Source organism: Saccopteryx bilineata, chromosome 5, assembly GCF_036850765.1.
Source record: "Saccopteryx bilineata isolate mSacBil1 chromosome 5, mSacBil1_pri_phased_curated, whole genome shotgun sequence".
Taxonomy (NCBI): Eukaryota; Metazoa; Chordata; class Mammalia; order Chiroptera; family Emballonuridae; genus Saccopteryx; species Saccopteryx bilineata.
This window is the reverse complement of record NC_089494.1, coordinates 230,258,012-230,274,844: the sequence shown is the minus strand read 5'-3', so window position 1 is coordinate 230,274,844 and position 16,833 is coordinate 230,258,012. Positions and strand designations below refer to the sequence as shown.

The following is a 16,833-nucleotide window of genomic DNA, read 5'->3' as shown; positions in this document are numbered from 1 at the left end:
TACCCGCATTTCTGTCTCAAGGCTGTATCCTTGGAGCAACTTCCAGCAGTATATTGAACAACAGTGGTGAGAACATGTCATTGCCTTGTTCTGAATCTTGGAATCATTTAGTCTTTCATCATTAACTATAATGTTACCTGTAGACTTTTTTTGCAAATGCTCTTTATCAAATTGAAGGTCCTCCATTCCTATTTTTTTTTTGATAATTTTTATCATGAATGTATTGAATATTGTCAGACGCGCTTTTTTTACATAAAAAAATATGATCATTTGATTTTACTTTACCCTTTATTGTGGTCAATTACACTAATTGATTTTCAAATATTGAACCAACTTTGCATCCTGGAATAAATCTCAGTCATGGTAAGTATATCACTTCTATTTGCTAATTTTTTTGTTAAGGAGTTTTATGTCTGTATTCATAAGGGATGTTGGTGTGTAGTTTTCTTTTTTGATACTTTTTCTAGTTTTGATATCAGGGTAATACTAGCTTGATAAAATAAATAGAGATGTGTTTTCTCCTCTCTGTCTGATAGAGAATATCTATAATCGGCACTAATTCTTTGAACATTTGACCGAATTTCCCAGTGAAACCATCTAGGCATGGAGATTTCTTTTTTGGAGAGTTTTTAAATTAAAAAATTAATTTCCTTAATAATTTTTTGGCCATTCAATTGATCTTTTACATATCAGATGAGTTGTAGCAGTTTGTGTGTTTTGATTTCATCTTAGTTGTCAAATTAATGTCTGTAGGATGTTCATAGTACAGTAGTCCCTTATGATCCTTGGATGTCTTCAGCATCTGTAGTAATCTCCCACTTCATTGGTGATATTGGTCATTGGTTTCTTTCTCTTTTTTTCTTTGGCAGGCTTGTCAATTTTAAGGTTTTTTGAAAGAAGTAGCTCTTGTTCATTTTTTTCCCCTTTATTTTCCTGTATTCAATTTTATTGATTCCTGTTCTTTATTATTTCCTTCTGCTTGTTTTTCCTCTATTTTTTCTGAGTGTTTGAAGTAGGTGCTTATTAACTTAAGACTCTTTTTCTTTCTAATTACGACCCACAAGTTATGATTTTAATTTTTATTGTTCCATGTATTTTAAATTTTCCATTGAGAAGAGTATTTATTTTTCAAATGATTTTTGTTACTTTTTAATTATTTATTTGTAGTTTGTATTATGATCAAAGAAAGTATTTTTTTTAAGATTTCATTTATTGATTTTACAGAGGGGGTAGGTAAAGTGAGAAGTATCAACTCATAGTTGCTTTACTTTAGTTATTCATTGGTTGCTTGTCATATGTGCCTTGACCAGGCAAGCCCAGGGTTTCGAACCCACAACCTCAGCATCCCAGGTCAATGATCTATCCACTGTGCCACCATAGGCCAGGCAGAGAAAGTATTCTTTATATCTTCAGTTATTTTTAAATTTTTGAGGTTTGCTTTATTGCCCAAGATACAGTCTGTCTTGGTGTATATTCTGTAGGCACTTGTAAAGAATGTGTATTCTGCTATTATTGAGTGGACTATTCTATAAATGTCAATTTTGGATCCTGCGGTTGATGGTGTTGTTACGTTCTTCCACATCCTGACTGATTTTCTGTTTAGTTCTATCAGTTGTTGAAAGGGGAATGTTGAAATCTCAACTAATTGTGATTTGTTTATTTCTCCTTTCAGTTCTATGTTTTTCCTTCACATATTTTACATATACATTTAGGATTGTCATGTCTTGTTGGTAGTTTGATCCTGTTATGATTATATATTACTTCCCTTTGTCCTTGGTAATTTTATTTTTCATTATTTGATACTACTATAGCCACCCATGCTTTCCTTTAATATTGTGTGCATGATATTTTATTTCATCCTTTTACTTTCAACTTCCCTATATTGTTTTTTTGAAGTGAGTTTCTTGTAGATGGCATAAAAGTAGGTCATGTTTTATAATGCAATCTGTCAAATCTCTGTCCTATAATTGTTGTAGCTAGACCATTTACATTTCAGGTAATTACTGATATGCTCAGGTCTCTCATGTTGTTTTCTATTTGGTTTTTATTTCTCTTTTTTATTTCCTGGTTCCTGTGTATTATTTGAACATTCTTTAGATTTCATTTTGACATAATGTTTTATAATTACACAGTTATTGTAGTGGTTGCATTGCATTACACTGTGTATACATAACTTGTCATATATGTGTATATACATATCACAGTCTATTGGTGTCATTATTTTACCAGTTCAAGTCAAGCAGTATAGTCCTTACCTTCTTCATGTCCCTTTATCTTGTCCCACTTATAATTGTCTTAAATTTCTCCATATATTTCCAACCATATCAGTGTTAAAATTATTTTTCAACCTTTAAATGTAATTTTGAAAATTCAAAGAAAGGAAATTCCTATTATGGTTGCCCATATTTTTGCTTACCCTGTTCTTTCTTCCTTTCTGATATTCCAAGTTTCCTTCTTTTAACCATCTTCTTTCTGTTTAGAGAACTTCTTTAGCTATTCTTTCAGGGTAAGTCTACTTGCCACAAATTCTCTTGATTTTCTTTTGTCTAAGAATGTCTTGATTTCCCCCCATTATAGAATATTTTCTCTAAGTCTAGAATTCTGGGTTGACATTTCTTTTCTTGCAACTCTTGAAAAACATTGTGCCAATTCTCTCTTATGTGGATTGTGATGAGAAATCTATCACGGTTAGAATTCTTCTTCCCCTGTAAATTAGATGTTATTTCTCTCTCTCATTTCCTGTCTTTAGTTTTCAAAAGTTTGACTGTGATGTGCTTTGGCATGAATTTCTTTAGATTTATCTTTTTGGTGTTTTTTAAGATTTCTGAATCTGTGGGTTTATGTCCTTTGGTGCATGTGGGAAATATTTACATTTTTCCTTTCCTTTCATGACTGATGATATGTGTGTTAATTCTTTTGTTATAGCCCCACAGGTGCATGAAGCTCGGTTTTGTTTTGTTTGCTGTTTGTTTGTTTGTTTTCAGTCCATTTTCTCGCTGTTGTTCAGATTGGGTAATTTCTTTTGTTCTGTCTTCCAGCTCACCGATTCCTTCCAGCTTGCTGTTGAGCCCATTCATTGAGTTTTTTATTTTGATTAATATATTTTTCTGTTTAAAATTTTTTATTTCATTCTTCTTTACATCTTCTGTTTTTTGCTGAGACTTTTTTTTTCAAGTCTTCAGAATTAGACTTTTAAGCAGTTTTGTGGGTTTTTTTACTCTTAGTGTTAATCTTAGTCATTTTTCAATATGCTGTAGGGATTTCAGTACGCATTATGTATTTTAGTTTATCACAGTCTATTTCAGGTTACTACTGATTTTTTTTTTTTTACAGGGACAGAGAGAGGGATAGATAGGGACAGACAGATAGGAATGGAGAGAGATAAGAAGCATCAATCATCAGTTTCTTGTTGCGACACCTTAGTTGTTCATTGATTGCTTTCTCATATGTGCCTTGACCGCAGGCCTTCAGCAGACCAAGTAACCCCTTGCTCGAGCCAGCAACCTTGGGTCCAAGCTGGTGAGCTTTGCCCAAACCAGATGAGCCCACGCTCAAACTGGTGACCTCAGGGCCTCAAACCTGAGTCCTCCACATCCCAGTCCTACACTTTATCCATTGCGCCACCACCTGGTCAGGCATTTAAGCAGTTTTATAAAGATCGTCATCACAACTTTAAAATCTTTTTCAGGTAATTCTGACATCTCTGTCATCATGGTGTTAGCATGTATCTATTATATTTTTTTTATTCAGTTTCAGATATTCAAGTTTCTTGGTATGATGAGTTGTTTTTTAAATCTGGACACTTTTGTATTATGTTCTGGATCTTATTTGAGCCTTCTTTTTTTATGTCTTTCTCTGATACTACTCAGGCATTTAGTGGATGGGGCAGGGGCATTTCATTACTGATGGGAGGTAATAGAAGCTCAGGTTCTCTACACAGTCTCTGTTGACACCCAAGACAGAGGGACCAGCTGGGCAGAGGTAAGAGTTCTGGTTCCCCACATTGTCTCCACTTACACTGTGGTGGGGTTGCTTTTGTTTCCACAAGCAATCATGAAAGTCCTGACTCTCCACTAGACCTCCTCCCACACCAACCCAAGGGGCGAAGGAAGATCACCTCATTGCTGCCCTCTCTGAGCTCCTGCCTGGAGAGGGTTTTGTGGTGCCTTGGTAAGCCTTACAAAGATAGAAGTCTGGGCTTCCCACTGGCCTTTGCTAGTATGGGTGGGAGTAGAGCCACAGTTTTTATTTTTTATGTGGTATCTGGCTGGAGTAGAACAGTTATCATTTAAAAGTTTTCTTTTCTGGTCCTTTGGATAGAGAGAGCAGGCTTTTTTGGTCTATCAAACCCAGTGGCTTTTCTGCATTGCCAGCTTCTTCAGCTCTAGTATGGGATACATAAGGCAAAAAGAAAACTGGGGGAACTCATTGCTATGTTATCCCTTGGGTGCAAAGTCCCTGCTTGATCTTTCTTCTCTCTACTTTTAAGAACCTTTTTATGTCTGATTTATACATAATGCCCAAGGTTTTAAATTATACTTAGTGAGAGAAATAGGGAAAAATAAATCTATTCACATGCCTTCAATTGGAAGTCTGAGATTCACATTCAAAAATAATTTAGGTAAGGCCCTGACTGGATAGCTCAGTTGGTTAGAATATCCTCCTGATATGCCAAGGTTGTGGGTTCAATACCCAGTCAGGACACGTACAAGAATCAGCCAATGAATGAATAAGTATAGTGGAACAACAAATCTATGTTTATTTCTCTCTCTCCCCTCCTCCTCCCCTCCTCCCTCTCTCTAAAATTAATAAAAAATAAAGTAAATTGTCAGGAGATAACTGGTTTTCTGGTATGACTATTAATAGTAAAATGGTGGTCAGAAGTTTTTCCAGAGGGAAAGATGCTTTTTACAAATCTTATTTTTAAGATAAGATTTGACTAAGTCAAAATATTATAGATCTATTCCAATATTTATAAGGCAGTCATGTAGAAATGAAACACTCTCAGCTTCATCAATATAGTCTGTCTAATTTCACCATACACTTTTCATCAGTCACCAAAAGAAGGAAGCCTAGGACTCCTCAATCATCCCTCATCTACCAGATTGTCATTCACATTGTCTTGGTGCATCTCTTAGTCTGACCTCATTTCCATCTATCTCCAGCTCCCCAGACTTTTGCTAATAATTACTCTTTGGAGCTCATGATCCTCCTCTGAAACTTACTGTCTGAAACTAATGTCCCCACCAAAACAAAATCCTCATTGAAAGGTTCTTAATTGTGGTAAAAGGACTGAAGATGGCTTTTCTGGAGTCGGTACTGGAAGGAGCAGGTCCAGGCCCCACCGTTAGGTACTGGCTAGAAGAACTGGAGACAAGGAGCCTCAGTTACTCAGCCTCCAGGAAGGAAGGAAGGCAGGGAGGAAGGGAGGAGAGGGGGAGGGGGGGGAGGGGGGAGGGGGGAGGGGTGGGAGGGGGGAAGGAAAGGAATGGTTTCGCCCTGGCCAGGTAGCTCGGTTAGAGCAGTGGTCTCCAGCCCCCGGGTCGTGGACCGGTACTGGTCCTTGGGCCGTTTGGTACCAGTCCGCAGAGAAAGAATAAATAACTTACATTATTTCCGTTTTATTTATATTTAAGTCTGAACGATGTTTGTTTGTTTTTTAAATGACCAGATTCCCTCTGTTACATCTATCTAAGACTCACTCTTGACGCTTATCTCGGTCACGTGATACATTTATCCGTCCCACCCTATAAGGCTGGTCCCTGAAAATATTTTCTGACATTAAACCTGTCCGTGGCCCAAAAAAGGTTGGGGACCACTGGGTTAGAGCACCCTCCTGATATGCTAGGTTTATGGGTTTCGTCCCCAGTCAGGGCACATACAAGAATCAACAACCATTGAATGCATGCATGGATTGTTGGATTGATGTTTCTCTCTCTCTCCCCTTCCTCTTCCTCTAAAATCAATTAATAAATTTTTTTAATAAAAGGTCCTTTAAGCTTTTTATATTTATTACTTAGTTTTAGAAATTTAATCATGATGTTTCTTGGTTTGGTATTCCCTGATTTTTTTGCCCTGATTGGGTATTTTTTTAACTACTGTACTTAGATTATGTGAGTTGATAGTTTCATCAGATTGGAAGAAAATTCTTTCTTTAAATCTTTTCTGCCCCACTCTTCTCCTTCTTCTCTCTATTAGACCCTGTCATACTGACCTGTGGGTCACCGAGGCTTTATCACTTTAATTTTGGCTCTTTAGTCTCTGTATGCTTTAGTTTGGATAACTATTGTTATATCTTCTGGTACCTCTTCTTCTGCCGTATCTCAACTATTAATTCCAATCCAGTGAACTTGGTGTTTTAGATATATTGTATATTTTATTGGAAAGTTCTGTTTTTAAAGATTTTATTCACTGAATTTAGAGAGAGGAGAGAGAAGGGTTCGGGGCAGGAGCAGGAAGCAGCAACTCGCAGTGACTGCCTCTTACAGGTGCCCTGACTGGCTGGGTTTTGCAGTGCTGACCTCAGCACTCCAGGTCGACACTTCCTCCACTGTGCCACCACAGGTCAGGCGAAGTTCTGGTTCTTTTTTTATTTTTTAATCTTTTATTTTCTTGCTTTATTATATTTATATTTTTCTTTATAACCTTAAACATACATGTATTAGTTGTCTTAAAGTGCTTGCCTGCTAATTTAGTTATCCTGTAACTTCTTGGTCTGTTTCTGTTGATTTTTATCCTGGTTTGGTTATTATTTTTCTGTTCCTTTATATACCTAATAATTTTTGTATTGGGTAGTAGACATTATGAAGTGTCACGTTCTGTGCTGGATTTTATCTTCTTTCAAATAGTGTTGGACTTTGTTTTAGCAAGCAGTTATTTATGGATCAGTTTGATCCTTCATTGCCAGAATCAGCAAACATTTCTTCAAGGGCCAGATATAAATATTTTAGGATTGTGGGTAATCTGGTCTCTGTTGTAACTTGGAGCTGGAAAGCAGCCGTAGACAATATATTAAACACATGAGTGTTGCTGTGTTCTAATAAAACTTTATTTACAAAAAGAGTTGACTTGCCCATTGCTTGTAATATGCTAACCCTTGCTTTACAGGCTTGTTTTTAAGTTTCACTAGTGTGAATTTATAGTGGCTTTATTCTACAGCTCATTTATTTCCTTTGGAGTGTCTCCTGATGGCCCTGGGTGTTCAGTTCAGCAAGCATTCTCTAAGGGTTGAAACTTACATGTTTTCCAGTCCTCTGTGAGCTCTGGAAACTGATTGGTTCAACGCTCCAGTCCTTGTCTGCCCTCCCCCGGAGCCTCACGCAGCCATGGCCTGCGCAGTGTTCAGCCGGGATTCAAGCAGCCCCTGAGTAAGGATGGACTTCCAGAGCAGCTCTCTCTTCTGAGGACCCTGCCCCTCAAATTCCAGCTCAGCACGATGACTGATCTGTCAGGATGCCTCGCCTTGCCCTATAGTCCGACAAAATGTCTCTAAACACCCCCCCCCAAAAAAAAACCCGAACAGGGGACTCGGGGCGCACCACATTTATTTTCCTTCTCTCAGGTTTTACAGTCCTGTACTGCTTGTTGTCCAGTATTTGAAACCTGTTTTGTATATCTGTCCAGTTTTATAGGTGTTTACAGCACGGGGTTAAGGCTTTTCCCAGTTTTGCCATCATGGCAGAATGCTGCTATGATGGTTTTAAAATAAATACTTAAGTTTCACTCCAGACTGGGTTCTCTAGGGTTGGTGTCTGGACTTTCATACTTTTGTTCTATTTGAAGTTCCTCAGGATTTTGATGCACGTTCATGTTTGAGAATCATGGCTTTTCAGTTTTTGGAGCTAAGCAGAGATATTTTGAGCACATTAAGGACAGAGTCCTAGTTATCTTAAGTGCAGAGGTGCTGACATTTGGGACTCTAATCAGACAGAAGGCAGGAGGGTCAGCTAGGGAGGAAGGAGGCTGTGTACAAGAAGCCTTATTGAAAGGGTAGTAGGAGATGAATTTCCCCTCTTTGGGAGTTATGCGGCTACGGCTTATCTCTCTTCTTCCTCCCAGACATCAGATGAAAATAGTAACCAGACTTCGTTCTTTCCTCTCCTACTCACTACTGTGGTAGATTTGCTTTTATTTGTGTCCTTTAGACAGATTAGTAGAAGTGAAAAGGATGGAATTCCATAGAATATTCCATTTCTACAGTGTTAAATGGTCTTCCCTGGTCCAAGTTTTCCCTTTATTCATATTCTCCCTAAACTAATGGAGATTGAGAGACAATAGGGTGACCTTTCTGCCTATGATCCATTTCTCCCCCAATCTCCCCTATTCTCCCCAATTCTCCTCGTCTTTCCCATTCTCCCCCAATCTACCCTATTCTCCCCAATTCTCCCCCAGTCTACCCCATTCTCCCCCAATTTACCCTATTTGCCCCCAATCTCCCCCAGTCTCTCCCATTCTCCCCCAATCTACCCTATTCTCCCCAATTCTCCCCCAATCTCCCCTATTCTCCCCAATTCTCCCCCAGTCTCTCCCATTCTCCCCCAATCTCCCCTATTCTCCCCAATTCTCCCCCAGTCTCTCCCATTCTCCCCCAATCTACCCTATTCTCCCCCAATCTCCCCTATTCTCCCCAATTCTCCCCCAGTCTACCCCATTCTCCCTCAGTCTCCCCAATTTTCCTCCATTCTCCCTCAGTCTCTCCTAGTCTCTCCCCTTCTCCCCCAATCTCTCCTATTCTCCCCTAATCTCCCCCATCCTTCACATTCTCTCTCAACACCACCCCAGAGTTTTTTGTTAGGTAAAGCATGTTAAGGTAATATTTTTTATTTTACTATGTGTAGCCATCCATAACATTTCAAGAAACTGAAACTAAAACTAACACCGAGTCAGAGGTCATTTACCCAAACAGGATAAACAGAAGGATGACTGTGCCTCCAAGGGGATCTGAGCTTAAAATCCTAAGGGATCACCACAATAATACAATTTATTTGAACTGATTTTGGCTTAAAAATTAACACAAATTATACATTTTCTTTATGTATCAGTATTTGTTTTAATATTAGCATTCTAAGCACTTAATAGAATTGACATTCTGGAAAAATATACCATCTTCGTCATGTGACTTCCTGTAGCTCTTAATGATATGCCCATAAATGTATAACTTCCTCACTTGGTGAAGCACAACAGAAGCAGTTTTTTTTTTAATATTTAGTTTGTAAATTTTAAGCTACATTGTAGGAGACACCCACCATATACTTGATACATGTTTACATGTATGTTTCTTTGAGGGGAAAGTGTATTTTAAGTGCTAGTCAACATTCTGGCAGTCACCCAATTTTGAGTACGGACTTGGTTTTTTTGGATTTTTTTAGTACAGAAAATTTATCGCTTACATTTCTACAAAGCGAGTGTTCGTGAATACGAGTGTACTGGTGCCCAGTCTCCAAGTGTTACATGAGCAGTGGTTTCACTCACACGTGGTTTCCACTGAAAACGTTGCTTTGCTTTGTCATTCCGCAGTACCTTCTCCAGGCAAGTTCCGCTCCCCTGCAGCACCGTCTCCGCTGGCTCTCCGGCAGCCCGTGAAAGCATTTAGTAACCATGGCTCTGGTTCTCCTGGTAGCCAAGAAACAACACAACTCACACAAACCACCTCCTCACCTGGGCCTCCCATGGTTCAGAACACAGTCCCAGCAAATCCTCCCAGCAATATCAACAGCACTACTCTAACCAGACCTGCAGGGACAACCGCGATGAGAAGCGGCTTGCCCAGACCCAGTGCCCCTTCCGCTGGGGGGATTCCAGTGCCTCGCAGCAAACTTGCACAGCCTGTTCGCAGGTAAGTGGCCTGTGCTCTGTTTCAGCTGTTTTGAGTGTAGGAAAGTGGGTAGACTGGAATTACACTCATCTTTGCATTTGATAGTGAACATCGAGTCCTGATTGGGTCTCACTAGAGTCCTAGTGCAATTTGAGTAAAACATTTCTTTACTGTTTTAAAAAAACCTTAGTTGGGAAGGTAGGGGTTTGTTTTTGTTTTTGTTTTTTTTTTTGTATTTTTCTGAAGCTGGAAACGGGGAGAGACAGTCAGACAGACTCCCGCATGCGCCCGACCGGGATCCACCCGGCACGCCCACCAGGGGCGACGCTCTGCCCACCAGGGGGCGATGCTTTGCCCCTCCGGGGCGTCACTCTGCTGCGACCAGAGCCACTCTAGCGCCTGGGGCAGAGGCCAAGGAGCCATCCCCAGCGCCCGGGCCATCTTTGCTCCAATGGAGCCTTGGCTACGGGAGGGGAAGAGAGAGACAGAGAGGAAGGGGGGGGGCGGGGGTGGAGAAGCAAATAGGCGCTTCTCCTATGTGCCCTGGCCGGGAATCGAACCCGGGTCCCCCTCACGCCAGGCCAACACTCTACCGCTGAGCCAACCGGCCAGGGCGGGAAGGTAGGGTATTATAACACTTTGGTTCAGATTAAATTTGCCCAGATACCTAACATGATTAAGCATCTCAGAGAACTCCTAGAAAAAATAGTTGGAACCATTCAATTTGGTTGTGATATTTGTTCATTTTGAATATAATAATATTCAATAAAGGTATTATAGGCATATTAGGCCCTAGAGTGAGATTTAAGATAAAATTTCTAGCTACCAAGTCTGAGTATAAGCCAGGAAGTTGATTTTCAAACCTTGCTACAGTTCAGAATCTTCTGTGGAATGTATGTAAATATAGAGGCCTAAAATCTACTACCAAGGAGCTGATGAAGTGTGAAGCCCAGAATCTGTGGGATGCGGGTTTTTCTTTGTTGGTTTAATCTTCAAGTGATTCTTGTTTAATCTTCAGGTGATTCTGAGCCCAACCAGGTTGGGGACTCTGCACTTGTAATCTATATCTACCTTTCAGTAATGTGATCACCACCATCAGTAATTTTAGATGTCAAATAAAATTAAATTTTAAATATTTATTTACACGTTAAAAAATGCATTCATCCCATAAGCATTTAAGCTGCCCCTACTTTTTATTTTAAGATGAACAGTCTACATTTCTGAATTCAGAAGTAGAGTGCATCAGCTTTTTGCTGTGCACTCTAATGAATAATTTTTATGTATCTTATTTAATTTTTACAATAACAGAACGTGCAGGTACTGTTGTTATTCCTATTTTCAGAGAAGACTTGAAATTTAGTGAAGTAAATGAAGTTGGTAATCCATGTGGTTGGAAAAGATGAGACAATCTTTTCCTTTCTTTCACTCTACTAGCTATTTTGACAAGAGGTTAGTGAAGTCGCCTGATGCCCAGGGAAAGTGGGAAGTTGTGGAAATACTGAGTGTGGGACAGTTGTGCTGATAGCATCGTAGAGCTTTGATGTCAATAGTCTCCTGGAACAGCCTTCATTGGAGTGTGATGCCACCTGCAAGTACTTACCCTGTGTAGGAGACAGTTGGCCATGTGTTATTTAAGCCCCGCAGGTCACTTTCTACAATTGCTTTTTTTCAGATCCTTGCCAGCTCCTAAAACCTATGGTAGCATGAAAGATGACAGTTGGAAAGATGGCTGTTACTGACCAGCGGGGAAAAGATGACAGTTGCAAAGATGGCTGTGATTGACCAGCGGAGGTCCACAGCTTCATGGATACCCCTTCACCAGGCTGAAAGACAACTTTTATATGCAGACTGTTCAGCTAAGACTCTTGGGATTTATAAAATCCCAGCCCTCTCTGTCTTAAGTAGCACAAGCTGACAGAGATGATCAAGCAGCACTTTAACGACATTTAACATCAGATGTGTTTGGTAATCATACAATCACTCTCCATGGAATCACTTTTAGTTTTGTTTAACAGAAACTAAGTTGATTTTTAAATATTTGACAGAGGCCAATATCTGGGCAAAAAAACTAGTAGATGCCAAAGAGAAATGCCCATTTGTAAACGAGAGAGTACCTTTGTGCACAAGAAAATGGTGAATTCAAGCTATCCAAAACTTCACGTTCAACCTAATTCACTGCATAGTGGTATCAATAAATGTTTGTGTTAATGAGAACTAATATCCTGATTAATTATCTAAAATGTTTCACTGGTACTCCAAGAAACTAGACAGAGATGGAGGAGGATGGGGGTGGGAACAAACTTGGGCTAGAGATTTAAAACATGATACCTAAATTTGGGAGAGCACTATAAATTATTTTTGCAGATTCATTAGAATAAAAGATGTCATTTTGTTTAATCTTAAGTTCTGGATGTAGCTCACGTATCCACACCAGCTGCTGTTCAGCACGCATACACATTTGCATCGACACATCGGACTGCTGTGTGTTTGTTTTGATTGCCAAAAGGGCTTAATGTCAGTTGTACAATCTTTCTAAACTTTATAGCTCCTGGCTCAGGAAACGTAGCCTTTGCTATTGAAGCCAACTTCTTCACATGCTGTTATCTGTTACAGAATTAAGAGATCTTGTTTTTATTAGCAGGTTTCCTTGATGGGAAAGAGCAAGTAGTATGTGTCTTTATTCTTGATATAAATAACACCACCTCAGTGCTTACAACCTGGAACAAAACCATACAGTGAGAGAGAAGGGGGGGAAATCTATGCACTTAACTTATAAAGTCTCTGGTAATGACAGTTGTATTGTTGCTATAAATGATACAATGGTCTATTATGTAGTAGGAAAGTAGCCTGCTGAATCCTACCTAAGTTGATCCACTTTAAACTAGTAACTGTATAAAACATCCTTCAAAAATACTGTCTGTTTTGACTTTGATTCTGCCTTAGATCAGTCTTCACGTTTTTGTTAACAAACGAAACCCAGTACATGTGACTCTAACCCTTACTACTTGCTCTCTAGTGGCCTGTGGGTACACCTTGGAAAGTACTTCTTCCATTGTTTTAGACTATTACGAGACTAACACATCCTTCTACACCAGGCTTCTGGTTTTACCTGGTGAGAAGTCTGGTTTTAAATATTTCATTTGAACAGCTCTACAATATTGGCAGTTGAGTCACCTAAAAGATTTTAGAGATTTGAATGTAAGTTAATTTTCTGTTAGTCAAAGACATTCTGTAAGTTGGCAAAAGAAATTGAGAAGTGGGAAGCTTGATATTCGGTATAGCATTGAGGTTGAGATGTCGAGAGAATGATAAAACTTCCAAAACCAAGACTCCTGCCCTTTCTGCCACGACTGACCCCGTGGTAGTCATTGTTAGCTTAACCAGTAGGGAGTCATTCAGCTAGCACAAGCAAGTGGAGATTTAAACTGCCAGTGCTAATGTATTTTGGTGTATAATGCAAGGAAGAAATTTTATCCTTCAATTTGAGGGTATTAGGGGTGGGTCAGGAAAGGATGGCACCAGAATTCCACATGAGGATGAATTTAAAATGTTGCTTTTCAGAGAAGATAAAGAAAACATCTGCTCTGGGAATGTGTGGGGGGTATCCCATGTAAAAATCTAAGTAAAAGAACCCAGCCACGGTCTCGTTTTAAAAAACACATATACACAAAACAAAATAGCTCTCAGTTTTCAGTGCAACATTTCAAAAAAATAATAATAATTAAGAGGAATTTTAACTATTATGAAATACCCATTACATTTTTAAGTTGGATTATCAGTTTCAAAAGGAGTATTCAGGTTATTTAACTTTGTTTTTAAAGGCTGCATCAGAAAAAAAGTGTCTTTTTTAATTAAAATATTTCATCACCTGTTAAAAAGTGTATTTGGATCTGAGTTGAGTAAACTGTTATTTTACCTGCTGTTGTACTACCACAGACTATTGGCTTTTAGTTTCCTAAAGAGAAAAATTGCCTTTTTACTAGAAAGCCTTTGTGTATTGCCAATTTTTCTATTTGGGAAAATGTGAGGACTCACTGTGGTTAGTCTTACAGGAGAAATGTGGGTTTGATAAACTAGTGCCTATGATTTTAACTTATGTTTGACATAGAGTAGTAAGGGTTTTATGAATGTTGATTATTTTTTTGTGCCAACAGCCCAGAATTGTCACTTATATGTAAGCAGGACAATATGAGCTCTGCTTCCAAAGTTATTTAATTTTCTCAGTGTTTGAATGTTATTTTTGTGTATGTTAATAAAAGTGTAAAGAATTGGAAAAAAATATAAATATTCTTAACTCAAGCATTTGCTGGATCATTTTTCTACAGAACTTGTTTGTAATATAAAACACTCTCTGAAGAGTTGACTTTTTCAGTTTTCATACCCTGGAAATCACATTTTGTAAAACTGGGGACCATTCATAATTGTCAGATACTTTTTTAAATTATTTCAATACATCACTTTTATAAAAAAGTTTTTTTGAATGGAAATTAGATACATGTGACCCCAGATGTTTGTATAACTCAAATGATCTAGACTATGTATGTTTAAATTAACTTTTTATTGAATGTACAGGCATCAATTTTTGACTTTATGCATGGTCCTTTTAGATCACATTAAGTTTGATTTGCAAACATTTCTATAGCTGAACTTGTATATGTGGTTGCCTCCTTAATAAACAGCCTGACCATAATGTTTATTATTAAATTTATATTTGTTTTTCCAGTGTTTTATTAATTTCTGGATATGGTGAGATTTCTTCCCACCTTTTCTTCTGCTCTCTACCAGTTACCTACAACTGGTTTAAATAAATTTCTCATTTGATTTTTTTTTAAACACACAGACCCAAATCATATTTAATCATTATGAGGCTGTAGTATATCATGTTGTTTTCTCTGTCCTGGTTATTTCATATGTTAATTATTTAGAGTAAATTTATAGTGTACTCAGAATTGGTATGTTCCTGGAACTCTTTCACTTGCTGTAAATCAATATCTAGTTAGAAAGAGTATATATAAAACAAGCAGAATGCCAGTTTTATAAGAGTTTCCAATATGGAAGATGAAAATATTTTAAAAGCAAATATGGATGTGTAATTAATTGATCATGTGCATCTTTTCTCCTGGATGAATGGAGGAAATCAAGAATTGTACACTGTTTAATTAGTTCCTCACACTCCTTTTGGAAGTTTTTACTGTCCTCCATGTTTACAATTAGTCTCAATAATGAGGGGTAGAGAAATGATCGTGTTTGTATTTTTCTCCCAGGTCAACCTAAAAACTTCTAAAACACTCAAAATTAAATGTCAAAATGCTTGTAAGTTATCGGTGAATGAGAAGTTTATTGCAGTGCAACAGGAAAACCCGTATGGAGGTTCTTGGGAAGTATTTGCTGTGTCACAGTAATAACTCAGTAATAACACAGTAATAACTTTTTGTAACTCAGCGTTGAGTTACAAAAGCAGAATAAATGCTAGGAAAACCAACTTGGAGCAAGGTAGCAAACAGAATGTTCACATGAGCGTGAAGCCAAGCATCCCCTGATGTGTTTTGTATTTTGAATGATCCTAAATATTAAGTCTGAGGAGACTAAATGAAGTAGCCCACTTGTTTCTAGTCTGAAAATGGGACAGATTTCACTCATGGACCTTAATACAAGTCGGTTAAAACTGTTGTGATGCCAATTTCAAACCACTTTTTATGTTTTCTTTTAAAAAAATAAAGCTTTATTTCTTATGATTTTGAAAGTAATAGAGATGCATTGCTTTATTTTTTATTTAGAAATTAAATGTAATTGGGGTGACACTGATCGATAAGAATACACAGATTTCAGGAAAACATCTCTATAATATTTGAACTGTTGATTGCGTTGTGTGCCCATCACCCAAAGTCAAATCATTTTTTGTCACCGTATATTTGTTCCTCTTTAGTCCCCTCCCCTGCACCAGCTCCCTGTTTTATCTGTGTCTGTGAGTCTGTTTTATATCAGCTGGATAACAGAATACATTTTAGCTTCCCTGATACATAAATTCTGGTAGTGGAAGAAGAGAGGGAATGGATGTTGGATCAGCAACTAAGAGGGACTGCCCCAAATAAGTTATCTAAGCAATAAAAACTTAGCTAAATTACTAAAACCTTTTAACAATTTTAGTCATTTTTAACAAAAATCTTTTTCTGATATGGTCACAACAGATGCTGATTATGATATGAATGTCACTTGATGCTTTAAACTCATCAGTAAAACCAGTGACTATATTCTGTGTGTAATAGATGTGTTTCTTCTCTTACTATCACTTATCAAGCCTCCTGCCAGAAAGCCAGTGTTGAAGCCACCCTTACAAATATTTGTGCTGGGTTTTTCTATTAACCCAAATCATTCCAATTCCATAAAAGAATAGCCTGTAAGTTCTAAGTTCCTAACTATGCCTATTTCTACATGGATGCCTACCTTCTGCTTATTTGTCTTTAGAAATATTTCACAGGCCTCTTGGGACGTTTCCTGATTATTCATTATGTTCAAATGTTTGAACAGCCAGAATCTGATGGCGGGGGGCAGGGCACGTGCTGCGACCTGTAGTGCTCATCAAGGCAGACAGCCACTTAGCGTAACAATGTGCACGGGGATGGAATGCCTGGCCTTTTAGATTCATTAATCCTGATTAATGAATATAAAGAATGCAACCCCACAGAAAGCTGCTCACTCAGGCACTGATTGCCTATTCTGTAGGAGGCACTATTATCAGGCCCCATGGGGAGATGACCCGACACCGACTCCACAGGCTTTTTACACGAACACCTGCCAGGTCCAAGTCTCCTGTCTTCAAAAACATTTTGTGGTTTAGATTGTTTGCCATTTTTTGTTAATAATTGACTGTGTCTTCTCTTTCTATTGATGATATTTAAACTATGACTTTACTATCATTTCCAAAATAAACCTTTTTAGGACGATTTGTTCTTCAGCATTAATTAGCACAACGTTGGAGAGTCAAGATGTTATTTTCTATTCTGAACAGTAGGGGGAGA

At 38.2% G+C, this 16,833-nt stretch overlaps 1 protein-coding gene across 4 annotated transcripts in view; it reads left to right on the top strand.

Moving 5' to 3' along the window:
• Positions 1 to 15,563, top strand: part of SLAIN2 (SLAIN motif family member 2) — an 80,074-nt gene extending 64,511 nt beyond the window's left edge. For 3 of the 4 annotated variants that reach the window (XM_066278680.1, XM_066278679.1, XM_066278677.1), the window contains 2 exons: positions 9,517 to 9,835; positions 11,487 to 15,563. In XM_066278680.1, the coding sequence (XP_066134777.1) occupies positions 9,517 to 9,835; positions 11,487 to 11,553 (386 nt within the window). In that variant the 3' untranslated portion in view covers positions 11,554 to 15,563. The remainder of the gene's footprint in view (positions 1 to 9,516; positions 9,836 to 11,486) is intronic. The other variant, XM_066278678.1, reaches the window with a different exon arrangement.
• The last annotated feature ends 1,270 nt before the right edge of the window (positions 15,564 to 16,833 follow it).